The 16,958-nt window shown below is 36.5% G+C and overlaps 1 protein-coding gene across 3 annotated transcripts; it reads left to right on the top strand.

Annotated features, from left to right (window-relative positions):
* Positions 1-3,622: 3,622 nt before the first annotated feature.
* LOC123773983 (palmitoyltransferase ZDHHC16B) lies at positions 3,623-14,690 on the top strand. 3 transcript variants are annotated; one of them, XM_045768014.2, is made up of 10 exons: positions 3,623-3,768; positions 5,039-5,114; positions 6,964-7,111; positions 7,784-7,975; positions 8,711-8,828; positions 9,415-9,653; positions 10,792-10,909; positions 11,750-11,871; positions 12,669-12,739; positions 13,571-14,690. In XM_045768014.2, the coding sequence occupies exons 2-10, from the start codon at positions 5,044-5,046 to the stop codon at positions 13,674-13,676; spliced, it is 1,185 nt and encodes a 394-aa protein (XP_045623970.1). In that variant the 5' UTR covers positions 3,623-3,768; positions 5,039-5,043; the 3' UTR covers positions 13,677-14,690. The 3 variants fall into 3 exon arrangements, with proteins under 3 accessions (XP_045623970.1, XP_045623969.1, XP_069174816.1); XM_045768013.2 differs by having other exon boundaries at positions 3,629-3,846; XM_069318715.1 differs by lacking the exon at positions 3,623-3,768 and adding an exon at positions 4,227-4,247.
* The last annotated feature ends 2,268 nt before the right edge of the window (positions 14,691-16,958 follow it).

Below are 16,958 nucleotides of genomic sequence, written 5' to 3'. Positions count from 1 at the left end.
ATAAGGCTTACAATGAGCTATGGGATGGGAAAGTCTGAGCCTGCTAACAGGTCAAGTACTTACCTATCGATTGACTGATGAAGATTAAGCCACCCAAAAAGTGGCACGGGCATTAATAGCCCGTAAGTGGTGGCTCTTTGGAGCCATTACCAGTATCAATAGCTGATACTGGAGATCTGTGGAGGTGCTACTGCACCCTGCGGAGAGGTCGTGACCTCTGACTTACCTATCAGTGACTACGCGGACTTGAGGTCAAGCACTCTATGCCCCGCCCACTAGCTTTGTTGTAACCAGTGCGTTAAAGCTTCACTATTATAATAATCAATATCGTCGTCGAACCTATCCTAAAAGTTGTGACTGGAGGTGGCTTCCACAACTTCTTCTCGTAGTGCATTCCACTTAGTTGTTGACCACCCCCACAGGGTACGACTGACTATACTTAGCCAGGTTTCTGTTAAAAGCTACGAGTATTTCCTTACATTCCTTCGACTCATTTGCGATTCCAGCTTCCACTTGTGTCCTCTTGTCCTAATTTCTCTCAACTTAATGAGGTTACTCTTATCCACATTGTCTATTCCTCTCAGTATCGTGTACGTTGTTATCATATATCTCCTCTATTTCTTCTGTTATCTAAGATTGTGAGATCCATATTTCCTTCAGTCTGGCCTTATAACTTAACCCTCTAAACTCTGGCACTAATCTAATTGTAAGCCTCTGCACGTTTTAAATTTTAGTTTTATGTTTCACAAGGTATCATGAAAAGTATCAAGAATTCCAAGCAGGTGCCGCATATTCCAGTACAGGTCACAAGAGCTGTGTAGATTGCTGTGAGCGCGTCCTGATTTAGTCAGCAGTCATTTATATCTATTCCTGTACCCACCAGTGTAGAAAGAAAGTTCAAGAAATGTGTAAATATTTCATCGAGCTGTAACCTTTTCCACCACTACCCACACAATTTGGAGGATGTCGATCCGAACAATTTCTTCAAAAGGTCAGATGTAACACGAACGTGGAGCAACGGGTTCAAGCTCAACAAACAACAATGTAGGACAAAAAACATATGTTTTTTCACCAATAGGGTTGTAAACCCGTGGAACCGCCTACCCGCCGAAGCCGTAAACACCGAAACTATGCTAGGTTTTAAAATACAGCTGGAAAAGATTATCAGGGCAAATGAGGAGGGGGACCTTTGATAAACCGCCGGCTTCCTGTCTTAATCGAGGCCACTAGCATTAATGGCCCTCATGTAATTAAGTAATTATGAATTTTGCTAAAGGTTTTGACAAGGTACCACATGAAAGACTGATAAGGAAATTACAGGCACATGGAATAAATGGGAGAATTCTGGAATGGATAAGATAATGGTTAAAACATAGAAAACAAAGGGTCGTGCTAAATGGGAATGAATCTGACTGGGGGAATATGCTAAGTGGGGTCCCACAGGGGTCCATTTTGGGCCCAACCCTTTTTGTCATATACATCAATGACATAGATGAGACTATTACAAACCACATCATCAAATTTACAGATGGCACAATGATTTATGGTAAAGTGGGAAGTGAAAGTGATATTGCAATCTTACAAAGAGATCTACATGAACTCCACAGATGGTCAGATGACTGGCAAATGCGTTTTAATGTCGAGAATTTCAGACCTTCCATGTAGGGCATAACAATCCACGTCACAACTATCAAATTAACAGCACTACCTTACAGATAGATAGATGAAGAAAAGGACCTTGGAGTCAGAATCCACCATTCACTAAAAGTTGCACAACAAGTGGCAGCGGCAGTAAAAAAAAAACCTAACCAAACCCTGGGAATAATCAAGCTTACCTTTACCTTTAAGGAAAATAAGGTAGTCATTCAATTGTATAAGACTGGTGCGCCCCCACCTGGATTATTGCATCCAGGCATGGATGGAGACCTCATCTTCAGAAAGACATAGATACTCTGGAGAAGGTGCAACACCGAGCAACAAAAATCATTCCTGAGCGTAGTATCATGAACGGTTGAGGGCCAAAACAGCAAACCTGGCATGACAGGGCGGCTCTCATTGAAACTTTATAAATACTGAACAATTTGGAGGATGTTGATCCGGACAATTTCTTCAAAAGGGTAACACGAACGAGGAGCAACGGGTTCAAGCTCAACAAGCCACAACGTAGGACTAAAAACAGGAGATGCCTTTTCACCCATAGGGTTGTAAACCAGTGGAACCGCTTACCCGACGAAGCCGTAAACGCCAAAACTCTGCTGGGTTTTAAAATACACCTGGAAAAGATCATCAGGGTAAAATGGGGGCATCTTTGACAAGCCACCGGCTTTCTGTCCTCGTCGAGGCCACTAGAATTAGTGGCCCTTAGATAAATTCAGATAAATTATAATACATTATGCTGGAATACAGCTGAAAAAGATCAAGGCAAAGGAGGGGACCTTCGACAAGCCGCCGGCTTCCTATCCTCGTCGAGGCCACTAGTGTTAGTGGCTCTCGGGTAATAAACGCACTAAAAGAAATAAAATAAAATACAAATAATAAAAAAATAACTAGCCGGGTGGAAGCCGTACACGCAGAAGTAAAGTGTTGTGAGCAAACACAGCCTTATCTCTCGGGAGGTCCGGAGCTAATGTGGAAGAATCATGTTACTATAATTGATAATAAAACCTAGAAACCTTGAGACACCCGTTAGTAACCACGACCTCCCTTTTGTCCATGTGGACCGCACTCTTGAGACGGGTTCATGTATTTTAGTCCGGGCCTCGCTAGAGCATGAATATTGGGGTCAAAAGCTATTTTTGTTAATAATACGGCTCTATGAGGGGCTCTGATCTGTGACTCTATGTACCACAGATCGAGTCCTAACGTCCCAGCCTATTTTTTTTCACAGTAATCATTATCAAATTTTTTTTCTTATACAATTGAACAACAGTATTGGTGATACCGGGTTCGATCCTCCAAGCGAGACACAAATGATTGGGCACGTTATTTTTTCACCTGGTGCCTCTGTTCATCTATTTTACTATCCCCTCCCCCTTGTTAGGATACCTATAAAAAGCTTAAAAATCACAAGAACATTATCTTCATTAACTGACAACATATACAGTACATGTATATGTATAGTATATGTATATTTTGTTCAATTCCCATTTTAATCCAATTTTGGTTTGGAACGATAGTTATGTGAACGAGGACGAAATTCGGGACAGAGACTGTCAACATGGTATGTCTGTTTCGTACACGAGACGATTCAATGAAGCTCGTTTTCTGTTTTTCATATATACTGTATATATTTATACACTGTCACATTTTTCATCACGTGTTAATTTTCGTGATTTACACACACTGTCATATATATATTTATATATATATTATGACAGTGTCAGACCACGAAGGAAGAATTGAAAGAGGAATTTCCTTAAGTACTTTCATATTTAATTATACATCTTCAGAAGGAATGAAGATCTTCATTCCGTCTGAAGATGTATTATTAAATACGAAAGTACTTAAGGGAAATTCTGTTTCAATTCTGCCTCCGTCACATTTTTCATCACGTGTTAATTTTCGTGATTAAGGTTTCAAAAAAATTCGTTGGCGAATCGTCTTGTGTACGATGTGGCGGCTTGTATCCACTGTCAACACGGCGGCTTGAGAATGGCTTCACACCCCCATGACTCCCGGAGGTGTTGAGGCCTTGGTGTTGCCGGGTGCTGCTTCCTGACCACCACACTTCACCACTCACCTGGCCCGCTACCTGTGTTGTTTATACTAGTTAGTGGGTGGTAGTTTACTAGTTCCAGAGTCGAATATAGTGAACATTAGTCAATGCAAGACTGTGTGGTTTGTCTGGCAAGTTTATCTGCTATGTTTATGCTGTGTTTATCTGCCATGTTGTATTGACACAACTGAGACAAAGTGCTGAAGCAGATTGTATTATACGTAGACTTAGAGAGGCTTGCACCGTGCTTAGAGGCACAAAAGATTTGCTTTAATGTAGTTAATGTACTTAGTGTGCAATAATGTCAAATACGAATTTAAGATGTTGAGAAACCCCCATATACTTAGACTACCACAATGATGAATCTTGGAGTAGTTATCAGTAGATATCTGAAATATACACAGTAATGTCTATCTGTGAGCAAAAAGACCATACTGACTGTATTTTGTGTTGGTCAAACCATACCCTGAGTACACTGAATAATACAGTTTTGGACTTCTAATTCCAACAAAATTCAAAGAAGCATGAGAAGGTACAGTAAATGTGGACTAATATAATTAAGAAATAATTTTCAGAAGATACTCTGATATAAACATTTTTATCTTAAGGGTAGCCTATAAGGTGACCTGAATTTTAATAAGCTCGGTCGTAAGTTTTTTTAATGGCTGGTACAGTATATTTGGCTATGAGAAATAATACCATGAATCTTGGGGAAAGTTGGTGCAATTGAAATGTGCGACAGTTTCTTTGCCTACAAAGCTCTAGAACATTAGAATAAGAACATTAGAATGTATTGTTAACTGATGTATTTTCAAATTCATTACAAACATTTAAGAAATGCTTTGCAGTATATTTTGAAACTATTTATGTAAATAAAGCCATATTTTAACATCACTGTATAAGACTGATGAGAGGGGTGAAAGAAGTAAAAAAAAAAAAAAAAAAAAAAATGGATTCCTTGTGCCTGGTTCTAACAGCGATTGTAATTGTATCATTAGTATCAATATGGTACTCTGGTGGCAAGATAAGCTCATTATTCTGTTACTTCCTAAGCTTTTTTTCCTACCAGCAGAATAAGCTGAGGGAGTACAGTAGAGAGCGGGGAGAGAGCTGTGTTCTTTGCTAGTTTGACCTTTAGGTCTGTGTATATAATGAGTGAAGAATTGTGAATTTAATGATGTATCTCCAGTGTTAAGAAAATAATAATGCTTAATTTAATACCCAATTCACTATTATGAAATCATATTTTTTGTTTTAGGAATCACTGAAGCCATTTTTTTTTTGTCTTTGCCTCCCATCTTATAAGGAAACATTATCTTCTAGGCAAGATGCTGTTTCTTTGGAGAAGGAGAATCAAACTGTTAATGCAACGACTTTATAACCTTCCTCGTGAGACAAGGTGAGAGAACAAAGTATACGTTGAATCAGTAGTTTTAAGAAATTTGTTTGCAGGCACAGTGTACTTAATGTTTACTGGAAATTGGGCAATTGTATATCAAATTTATTTTAGAATATTTACAAATAAAATTATATAAGTGCTAGCTATAGCTATCGTATGATCTCTTTTAAATATTTAACATTTTACTTTTATTATTAGTAGTAGTAGTTTTATATGTAGTATTATAGACTATAGTGTTATACACATGCTGAAGTAACCTGTAGGCCACCATCTGTAATTGCCTCAATGGGAAGAGGTAACTTGTGAAAGCCCACCTTCCCACACATTATTCCCAAGATTATTTTTTCCCCATAAGTATTTAGAACTGTAGTACAGTATGTATGTACTGTCTTCGTGTCCACAGCTTTGGCGGGTAACAGATTTCATTGGTTCATTACCTAAGGAAAAAATGCATCTCGTATTGTCTTTCCTACATTGAGCTGCTGCCTCATTGAGTTACCATGAATGTTTACAAAAATGTGATGTGGCTTAATGAACCTTAGCAGTCTCCGTGGTGTAGTGGTAAGACACTCGCCTGGCGTTCCGCGAGCGCTATGTCATGGGTTCGTATCCTGGCCGGGGAGGATTTACTGGGCGCAATTCCTTAACTGTAGCCTCTGTTTAACGCAACAGTAAAATGTGTACTTGGATGTAACAACGATTCTTCGCGGCAGGGGATCATATTCCAGGGACCATAGGATTAAGGACTTGCCCGAAACGCTACGCGTACTAGTGGCTGTACAAGAATGTAACAACTCTTGTATATATCTCAAACAAACAAACAAACATAAACAAACCTTTTCCATTGCAGTTGTCTTTTTGTAGGTGAGGTCTCCATGCTTAGATACCGTAGTAAAGATGGGAGTGCATACAGGTTTTGTACATCTGGATGACCATTTTCTTTTCCTTTATATATATACAGGTATATATATATATATATATTGGTAAGAGAAACTTTACAAGCATGTCCTATACAACAATGCTTTTGTTAAAGTAAGATTCCTCTTCTAAAAACTAATTTATGAAGTAATAAATGCATGTGTGTTGAATGTAATGCAAAGGCATATATTTTGGTAGACCATTAGTGGCTTTGAGCTAACTGCTGGTTTAGCCAAGCCTGACAGAGATGCACCAGGATCCGCCATGTGTACTGGGCACCAGGACAACAATCTTAACTCTTTCTACATATGCTAAATGTAGAAAGGTGTGTCAGCCATGATAGTCAATCAGTCAGAAACTTTATGTATAAATGTTAGCACATATATAATTGGGAAAGTTTGCATAAAAAGTACAATACATTAATTACACAAGTATCGCAATGACAAACGTTGACAAATGTCTACTTACTACATCACAAGTAGACATTGTCATTATCAGAATCAGAAGCTTAATTGGTAACATCTTGTTCAAATCATTTCAAGGCTGGCTAGACTAGGCAGGTTTATAGCTATCTAAAAGGACATCAATTAGCCGAGAGGTTGATCATTTGCAACCTGTCTACTGTAAACAGCTTGCCACTTACAAAAGTAAGTAGTATTAAGGGCTTGAGAGAATTTCACACAAGATACAGCTGGTGTGTTAATTCATCTATTTACAAATCATCAGTTTAAGGATATATTACTGCTCATGAAAGCCTCTTGTCCTTGATACTTGTAAACATAATGAATATAACTATGAACAAAATTGTGAATTATTTACTTTTAATTTGTATTTTTTTATAGCAAAAAGATTACTATTCAAAGATTTAAAATCTTTTGTATTGATTTTATTGTATTGATTTTGTATTGTATTGTTGATTTTAAATTTGCAGGAAATGGCTACAATGGAAGTATGATCTGTTCATTTTAACAATGCAAGCAGTATTCTACAATGATTTTGTAAATATGGGGTACGTCTTGGAAGTTTTAATGGAACCAATGGTGTGGATTGTAGACCATTTCACAAAGATCCTTGGGCCAGTAAGTATATTATTTTTAACATTTTGAAACTTCGTTTAAATCTGCTAACATTATTAATAATCACTTTAGGTGATTATTTTTAACTTTTAATGGAGTCTTCCTAAGTCTCTTTAGTTTAATGTTATTAAAAAAATATGCGTGGTGGTATGTTTTGTTATGCCTTTTATAATTTTAATTGTGCGAAATGGGGGGTATTATTTTGGGGTGCAGCAGTTCATAATTTTGTACATTCATAGTAGCTATATTATTTTTGGAGGCTGGGTTATCCCAGCAATGTAGCTAAAGAATAATGCATCAGCATGCAGACGAGGAGTCACAATAATGTGGCTGAAATGTTGACCAAACCACACACTAGAAAGTGAAGAGACGACGACGTTTCGGTCCGTCCAGGACCATTTTCAAGTCAAATCTCAAATCTAGAAGAAATGCATCATTTTGTCCATAAATACATACTGGCAAGATATCACTAACCCTTAACCTGCACTTGGCATCAATTAATGTATTTATTAGGGTGTACTGTTGTTAGTTCCCACTGATATCCATTCGTGATGATTCTAATGGCAATATATTTGTATTTCTTATGGCAAAATATTATGTATTTGTGTATGTATGCAATATTTTTCAGCCTGTGCATATTGTTAAAAACTGACTTGTATGTCTGTTGTTTTTCAGATTCTCGTTGGAGGCGTAATAATATTAACTAGCTCAGTTGTTGCCATAGTCTACATCATTGGTCTGCCGCACTACTGGCAGAAATCGCCGGTTCTTGCTTCTTTTCTAATTGTATTGGGGCACTGGTTGTTAATAAATGTTGTATTCCACTTCATAATGGCATCAGTTACTGACCCAGGAACACCTCCAAAGGTGAGTCTTTCTGCAATCTGTTGCAGAAAATGTATTAAAAAATGTTTATTTTTATTTTATTAGCTAATCTCTGCCTATTAAAAATGTAAGCTATAGTTCTTTGTTGAGCATATGGGTCTGTGATCTACCTGCAGAGGTCTGTGATCTACTATTTGGTACTGTATTCTATGTTGTCATCATAGAATACAAAATATTTATCCCTTAAATTTGCATGTCATGGACTTTGATATCATAGTTCTGAAGAATTGAAGCATATTTAAGTGAATTTACCTGTTTATTACTTTATTATTATTACAAATTTAGCTTTCCCTTTTTTTCACCCAATTTCAGCTTTCCAAGTGACATCAAAATATTTATTTTCCAGAATCCTTTATCATTACTATTTTACTGGCTCAAATTTTCATGGGGTGGGGAGGCATCGGGCTAGAAGAAACAGGAGAATAATATTGGAAAAGAATATTTAAGATACAGTGCTGTGTTTGGAAATATATATCCTATTTAATCATCCCCTTAATCAATTATTGATTAATCAAGTGTTACTCAACCTCTCTTGGTCCCAAGGTGATCAGTTGACAGCTAGTTGATGACTATATACAGTAAAAGCAAAATATCGTTTGTCGGAATTCGAGAGTAATATTGTACTAGTAATTCTAGAACTTTTACATTTTGCATTTAAATGTTAAAATGTAATTTTGCATTTAAATGTAAAATGGAAGTAATATTTAATATTTACAGGGGATTTTGATCACTGAAGCAGTAAGTGTGTGCAAGAAGTGTATAGCACCAAAGTCACCTCGGACTCACCACTGCTCTGTGTGTAACCGTTGTATTCTCAAGATGGATCATCACTGTCGTATCCTTTTGCAGGCATAATGATTATTTCAGAGCAGTTATTGGTTTGTTTTATAGTTGCCTTTCCATATCTTCTGCTTTTTATTTTATTAATAAAGAATTAATTGCTATGACTTGAGTGCCAGATAAAGTGGTTCACCATGTCTTCTCTTTAGAGCGCTGGATATATAGTACATCGATTACCGTATATAGTTGATAATCCGCTGCCTACTTTCTTGTTGCTCTTCTGTGATAACAGTAAGTTTTGTGCCAGCAATTAAATGAATTAAAGAGCTTGAAATTCTTGTTTTTGTTGTTAGAAACAGAATGTGTCAATTATGACCCTACAAATATATAATTAGCTTGCTGAAAGAGAAATTATTTACATTTACATTAATGATTTGTATTTATACAGTATTTTGTAGTTTAGTATTGTATTTTTTTATTAGTTGTTGTCTTGGCTAAACTAATCAAATTAAGTGATTTGAGGCATGTTTCATTGGGGTACATATCTTCGTAATACTGTACTCGAATTAATAATGCAGTGTCTTTGTTTTGCCCCCACAGATCTTTCTTTTTAAAGATCTTTCCTTAAATAAGAAAAACAGCCTGGCTCAACAACTGTGTGGGGCACTTTAACCATCGTTATTTCTTGATGTACATGGTGTACATGGTCTTGGGGACCATTTTCATCCTGACTCTCGGTTTTGAAATTGCATACAAGGAGATATGGCTAGGAGGCGACATGGGCGGAGGTCTAATTGATGCCATGGACTTGGTGATGGATGACGACGAAGAGTTAGAGGGCTACCCAGTCAGGCTCAATGGTACTCATATGATGCCTGTGGTGAGTTCTGTTTTATATATATACCTGTACAGATTATAAAGTGTATTCAGTATACAGTAATTTATATTTTATTCATTATTCATCTAACCATTGAGTTTGGGTGAATTATGTTTGTCTGGCTATGGATATTGTACTGATAAATGACTAAAAACAGTCACTTAGCCTTGTATTATTTAATTTAAGTATATATTGACTGAATTTTTCCATACATCTTGCTCTGACCTCATTGTATACACACACCACCAAATTCCTACTCTTATGGACCACCTACATGCACCCCCATAGCCAAGTATGTAAGGGAGAATCTGCTTGTATCTGCTTGTGTGTGGTCAGGGCATTTAACCTCTAAGTAACCTTGGATTGATATAAACAAATGCAGAAATCACTTATGTTAATGTGTTGCCAGAAGTACTTTGAGGAGTAGCCCAAATAAATATATACTATAGAAAAAAATGTAAAATTATGAAATTGCATGAAAGATGGCCAGCTGCTCTAGACATTAAGGCCCAGAGCAGCACAAGGGTTAACTGATGAGCTGTTAGTCAAGTTTATAGAGTAGGTAGATACAAAAAAATTTCAGTTCTGCACATAGGGATTTAATTTTTGTTGTATGGGTTTGTTTGAAATATAATATATTTCTTGGTTAAGCAGTTAGCTCTCAGTTTTACGCTTCTTTTCACGAATTGTTGGTAGTATGAATCTTGCCTTTTCCTTAATTATAAATTGCTTTAAATACATAAAAATATTATTTCATGGGAAAGTTTAACAAGAATAGCTTACTTACATAGGGGGAGCTTACTGAAGGTCCTACCAGATAAAATGCTTTCTACAATATTACATTTAACACTTACTACAGCTAGTATGTATACTGAAAAACATTCCATTAATTTGTACTGTACAGTATTATAATATACCTTTGCAATTTTACTGCATATATATATTAATTTTATTAAAAAAGGCTTGATATATTTTCTCAGCAATTACATTTTCAAATTATTTTATTATAAAAAAAATCTGGAATTTAGTACCTGTATTACTCACTAATTGGAAAATGCTACAAATAATATATATATACATTTTTTTTTATTAAGACTTGCTAGATTGGTAGACTGATTTAGAGAATTATTAATGTTCTCAGTATGGTGGTACTGTTGGCAGCCCTGTTCTTCTAGAGCCTCTTGATGAACTAGCCGATATAGACCGGAGAATTTATTGGTACCGATTCTCTATCATGTACTCTGGCATGCTGACAACAGGTAAATAGTTTGATACATTTTACCTGTGCATTGGTTAAGTAATTTGAGGAACTTTCTTCAGTGCTTTAAGAATTTGGATGCAATTCATAACCTCCATAAACATACTGTAGGTTCCTCTTCTCTCATCAAAAGTATCCCAATATTTTAACCTTGCTTTCATTATCTAGATTCTTGAGTCTTTTATTTTTGTGGCCTAATATAGTACTGTATCAATGTAATCCCTTGTTCTTGACAATATACTATTGCTTACGTAAGTATGATCTGTTACGACTATGACAAGTCCAAATAAAAAAAATTCATGAACAAGCTACTTGTTAAGTAAATCATTGTCTTACACAGCTACTAAATATACCCTAATAATGGTTTCTATGAATTTTATTTGCTAATTTATATTAGTCTATTGGGTTTTACTTCTTCTTGAGGAGTCATTAGGGAGGTCAAGATAAGAATACAGTTTATTTGAAAATGTCAACCTCTTGGATGATAGGAGCAAATACCATAACATCTTTGAGATATACCAATACAATAATATAGTTATTCTGACAGAGAATGATTGTTGATTAATTAATTTAGTTTGATGCAATAGAGAAGTGATAAAAGTGAATAATAACAATAGTTATGTTGAAGAGTAAAATAATTTTATGTAAGGAAATTTGAGAATACCCTGTAGTGAGAATGAAGGAAAGGAGCCGAGGTATTGCAGGACCTTGGAAAGAATAAGGTTGACATGTAGGAAGAGGTTTGCATGGCATGAAGATGCCAGGATATTTTGTTAGAACCATGCAAAAAAACGTTTACAAATGCAGCTGAAGGGTAATGATTTAACTTTTGATTTCACAGGTGTGTTTTTCTCACTTGGTGGACTGGCCACTTGGCATGGAAGACTGGTGTCAAGAGGAGAGACAAGCATTGAAGCTCACATCAACAAAAAGGAGACTGAAAGGCTGGCAAAAATAAACCAAGTTAGTAATTATAATTATTATTATTTTATATAATAAATTTAAGTAGATGAGAAGCCCATCACTGTGTGTAAATGTAACCATTTAAAGTGCTTATATTTTTATTATTCATTAAGTTTGTGTTATGAATTAAATTGGTCTCAATATGCAGGAAATAGTCATACATGCTCCAAAACATGTTGAAAGTAAAGTTGTCCCTTGATCTGCACGAGTGTGTACTTGGAGAACTTTGGATACATGAAATTCACACAGATGAATCTTCATGATTACACAAGACTCCTGCTCAAAGTGAAATTGATGCTCTGGAAAGCTGGATACAACTAAAGAACATTGTGCTGATAATCAAATAGTTATGTTCATTTGTGATGGAAAATAAGTTTTCCAGGGACATGTGTTCATGCTTTCACTCAATTGGAATTTGTTGCATCCCCCCCTCCAAAAAAAAATGAAATTTTTTAAAATTATATACAGTACTCATTTTTAAAAGTTTTTTGTATAGGAAAGTGTGCAAATGCATGTAACATCACAGTGCAGTAATGAACTGTCACTCTTCTGTATCAGGGATGTATTTCTACTTTCCAAAAGAATTTTGGTAACAAACCTTGAGCTATGTAAAGTACTGGTACAGTACCTGCACCTCCACATTTTCCAGAATTCGTGCAGCTCAATAATTGATTATTACAGCAGTACAATCAATGTAGACATTAAATATGAGCATACCCTAAACTTGATCTTGATTAAATTATTTTTTCCTGGTTAATTTTAAGTGTTTTTTACAATTGAAGTTGCTTTCTCAACAGATATACAAGAATCCGTATGATTTTGGGGTATCAGAGAATTGGAAAGTGTTTCTTGGTTTAAGCCATGGCAGGTGAGTTTTTTTCTATAACATACTGTACATGGTGACCCATAAGTAAGTATACAACTATTGGGAATAACCACATGGAAAGTAAAGCTCTATCAAAACTGAAGCGTGTAGCTTTTTGTGGAGGATCTTTTGGAAAAAGTTATGACTTTTGAAATAAGACATAAAATATCAATGTAGTAAAATTGTAATAGACTAATAATAACCATAAACATTTGAAATAATGTATGTAATGCTTTTCTGTACCTTTTGTGGTTTATTAAAATAATGTACAGGATTTGCATGAAATTGATTTCCAGAAATTTGCCCATTTTTGAACTATCAAATTTTTGGGATTTTTCATATAGCAAATGATACAGTAAAGTTTATGCATACGCAAATAATATATAAACCGATTTTGGTGTGGGGTATAAATATTTATTTATATATAAATGAGCAAAATAATTTATGTACTTTTCTTTTTAAGAGCATATGCCCATTTTCTTAACCAAGTGATAGCAGAATTCAGTTGTAGCATTGTACAATATGTTCTCCTTTCTGCTACAGACTGAATTTCTTGGCCCCCCCAATAGGCATCCCCCCCCTCCCTCCCCACTGTATAATGCAGTGTTAACCACACAAATGGCATCATCCAGCTGGTTATACTTACTCAACCACCATGTATTTTGATGCAATATATTTTGGGTACTTGCTTCATTGTGCCAATAATTAAACCTTAGCTAGACTCCACAAAATAGTTATTTTGGGTACCCAGCAGGATTATTATGCAACATTATTGTAATACAGCATAATGGAACTTTATGGTATGCTATAGTACTTTCTCTGCCTTTCACCCAGAGGATGGCGACATATTCTTCTCCCATCGTGGCACCCACCTGATGGAAACGGACTAACTTGGCCCAATGCCATTATCTCTGCTGCAAGCCATGACAAAGCTGCATGACACACAGTTTAGAATGCTACATTAAGTTATTGTTGTTATGTATCTTTTGCCAGGGAAATACATTCCCTACTTTCTGGGAAAGTAGATATGTATGATGGTATGTTTTAGGAGTAGTGAATAGAGAAAATAAGCCTGCCTGATCTTTTATATTATATAAATCTAAAATGGTTAGAAAAGTACTAATTTTATAACTGTTACAGAAAATACAATAAGTACCTCAGAAACTTAATGTTCAAAGCCCATGAGTTTTAATCTTAGGTTATTTTTGTTGACAGTATTAAATTTGTTGAGACATTTAAATTTTCAGTATGGTAAAATCATAGAATGCCACCAAGTTAGGCATAGCAGTAATCTTTAATTAAAGATAGGTATTGTTTACATACAATTACAGAAATGTGTGTATGTGCTCTTCCTTTTCTATATAACTTGTACTCTGCTAAAGACTGCGGGTAATGACTGTCCGTGGCTCGGACATCAGTCAGAGAATTGTGCATGTAAATGTTCTTTTAGATAATATATTCTTGGGCTTGCAACTAAACACAATTGTGGTAAAAGATAATACTTTCCAATACTGTATATAATTTGTATAACAGAAGATTTGAATCTCTTATTGGTATATGTCATGTGCCACTTAGTTTGAACAGTAACAATTTCAGTGTCATGTCCCGATAAATTTAATGTGTTAAAATTTTGGTCTGTTGCACTTGCAAAGAAGTTTGCTGACAATTTGGAAAAGGTAACTGCTCTTGGGTGGTGGGGGAATTTATGTACACTAACTCTTACCATGACTGAATAAGAGACTGTCTTATTGACTGTCAGTTGAGATTGCATAATATGCATACTTGGCGTAGCTAAACTCTTAGGTGCTGCTTTCAAGATCTAAACTGGTCCACTTAGTACAGTAATAGTGATTGCCAAAGTATGTTAGTTCAGGTTATTTTTGTTATGTTTTGATGTACTATATTTAATACTGTATATAATTTATATAATAAAAGCTGAGGAACACAAGTTAAACTATTGCAGTATATTTTATACACATACAGAGTATAGTTTGGAAACTAGTAGTTCACTGTCTGAAATGTCATAAAAGGAAAGAAAATACAGGCATGGGAACAATTAACCTATATTAAGACTTGTTATACTCTTCCCTTTTCATGTTTAGATGAGGCTAGTTTACCTGTGACTGGATTAATTTTGTTCCTGCAGCTGGGCCCCGAGTCCAGGCTTTTCTGGCAACAACCTGGTTGGCTGGTGGTGGCTCGCAGGGCTCCCACAATCTTTGCAACCCCGAATGATCCTGCACTTCTTGTGGCAACCTGTTTAATTCCCTCCTATAAAACTTAACAAATATGGTTTGAACAAAGGGTTTAAGTTTCCTTTTTTAGATGGTTGAATAATTGCAGGCCTCTGATGTTCAGTGTTCTCTAAGCTTATGACATCTCGGCTCTTCAATGAGTCTATTCTACACTTCTTACCTTACCTCTTTCTCCATAAGGGAATTATACCATCACATTAGGGTTCTCAGCGTCACACAATCACAACTCTCACCTGGCAATATATCAACACTTACCTCACAACTCTCAAGTTTGTGTGAAGCTTTCATTTGTGTTCCAGGGATTGCATTCTGTGTCCATTTAATTTAGGTCTATTTACTCTATCAATGCATACAGCACTATGTGATTCTTGTGTGCCCCCTACAGCATTTTGAATCTCTCTCTCTCCTCCCTTCAAATGAGATCATAGAGCAGTATTGCAAGTGAGAGCACAAATGAATTGAAAACTAAGGCTTCTGAAAAAGGTAAGGGTTCTGGTATTCTGTTCAAGCACTGTTCATTTGGCCCATGCTGTTAGTCCACAACTGGGGCATCCAGTGTTAAGACCTTTCATTGGGACCAATCATGTCAGTTCTGTCTGCCCTTTCATGGTAAGCCGATGGGATAATGTTAGTGAGATGTTCCTGTGCACATCTGAAAGCCAGGATCAGATATGCCTAGGATTTTTTTTGATGTTATTGCCATCTGCCTCAGGGTGGGTTATCCATCTACACGATAATATGTGGTTAAAAGTTGGACAGGAATGTCATTGAGGAAATCTGTTCTGTCAGGTTTGTCATGCAATTTTCCCATGGCCAAGCAGGAGTCTCTTCAGGTGTATGATTCTCGACTCGTTGACAGTTGCATCTTGTATCCAACATTCTGGATGTTGTCCAGACTTTTGTCAGCTTTTCTTGGGTAATGCCATTGTTAGTTGCCATCCTGATACCTTCCTAGTGAAGAATGGAAAAATCTCTCCTGACAAGGCCCTTTTGTTGGGTTGGTATGGTTTGCACAGTTCTGTCCATAATACCCAGTGGCTGTTGTCCCCTAGTATCAGAGTTTCTCGGCATTTGCCTTCAGCAGCACTCTTTCACAACCCACGGATCATGGCCCCTGTTCTAAAGTCTACTTATCTCGGTTTATGTGTACATTGGGGAAAGCCAAAACAGCCAGGGGTGTACCTCTGGACCCAATACCTGCTGAAGATTGCAACCCTCATAGAATTAGTTCTTTGCATTATGTATGGATATTAAGGGCCAGAGGTTTTGAGATAATACTGTACCACATCTTTGTGCACTGCTACCATCCCCACTTCCAAAGTCTTCATTGCCAGTGTGTGGTATGGAAAACACCTTCCACTTGCATATTTAATGAATGATTGGGTCCTGGATGTCTGCTGCTTTAAAAGCTGCATTTTCATTGCCTGTTCTGGCACCTTGTGGAAACCTGTGGCACAGGCAAGTTCTATCCATTTTCTGAATGGCCATACTGATTCTTGCACGAGGAAAAGGCCAAGTAATAAATTTTCAAAAATATGGCATTGTGTAAATATAATGGTTGTTTCGGAGCTTGTCTGTCGGTTACTTCCATGCCTTATCCTGTGTCATTCCTTCAGAGGGTAAGTGGGATAGAAAGTGAGGTAGGATCTCTGGCTGCTGCTGTTTACACGAATGGTGGCAGTGGCGAGCGTTTACAAGTGCTTTCTGGCATTAAGGGCTGGATTGTGGATTATCCAGTGCCTTGCTTGCTCCTGCATAGGATGTTAAGAAAATATTGCCATGGCAATGCTGTTTGGATTAGGTGGTGAAATCTGGATGAACAAGTTGCTCACATAAGCTCTCGACCAAGCTGTGTGTTGTAACAAAAAATAAAGATCAGGTATAGATTAAACACTTTTCTGAGCTGGTTGCTCAATTGCTTCCTTAGGCAATATCCTGTTTTCCTTGGGATGCTGTGAACTAGTCTG

The sequence above is a fragment of the Procambarus clarkii genome, chromosome 91 (genome assembly GCF_040958095.1).
Source record: "Procambarus clarkii isolate CNS0578487 chromosome 91, FALCON_Pclarkii_2.0, whole genome shotgun sequence".
NCBI classification, from domain to species: Eukaryota; Metazoa; Arthropoda; class Malacostraca; order Decapoda; family Cambaridae; genus Procambarus; species Procambarus clarkii.
This window is presented reverse-complemented; position numbering and strand designations above follow the sequence as displayed.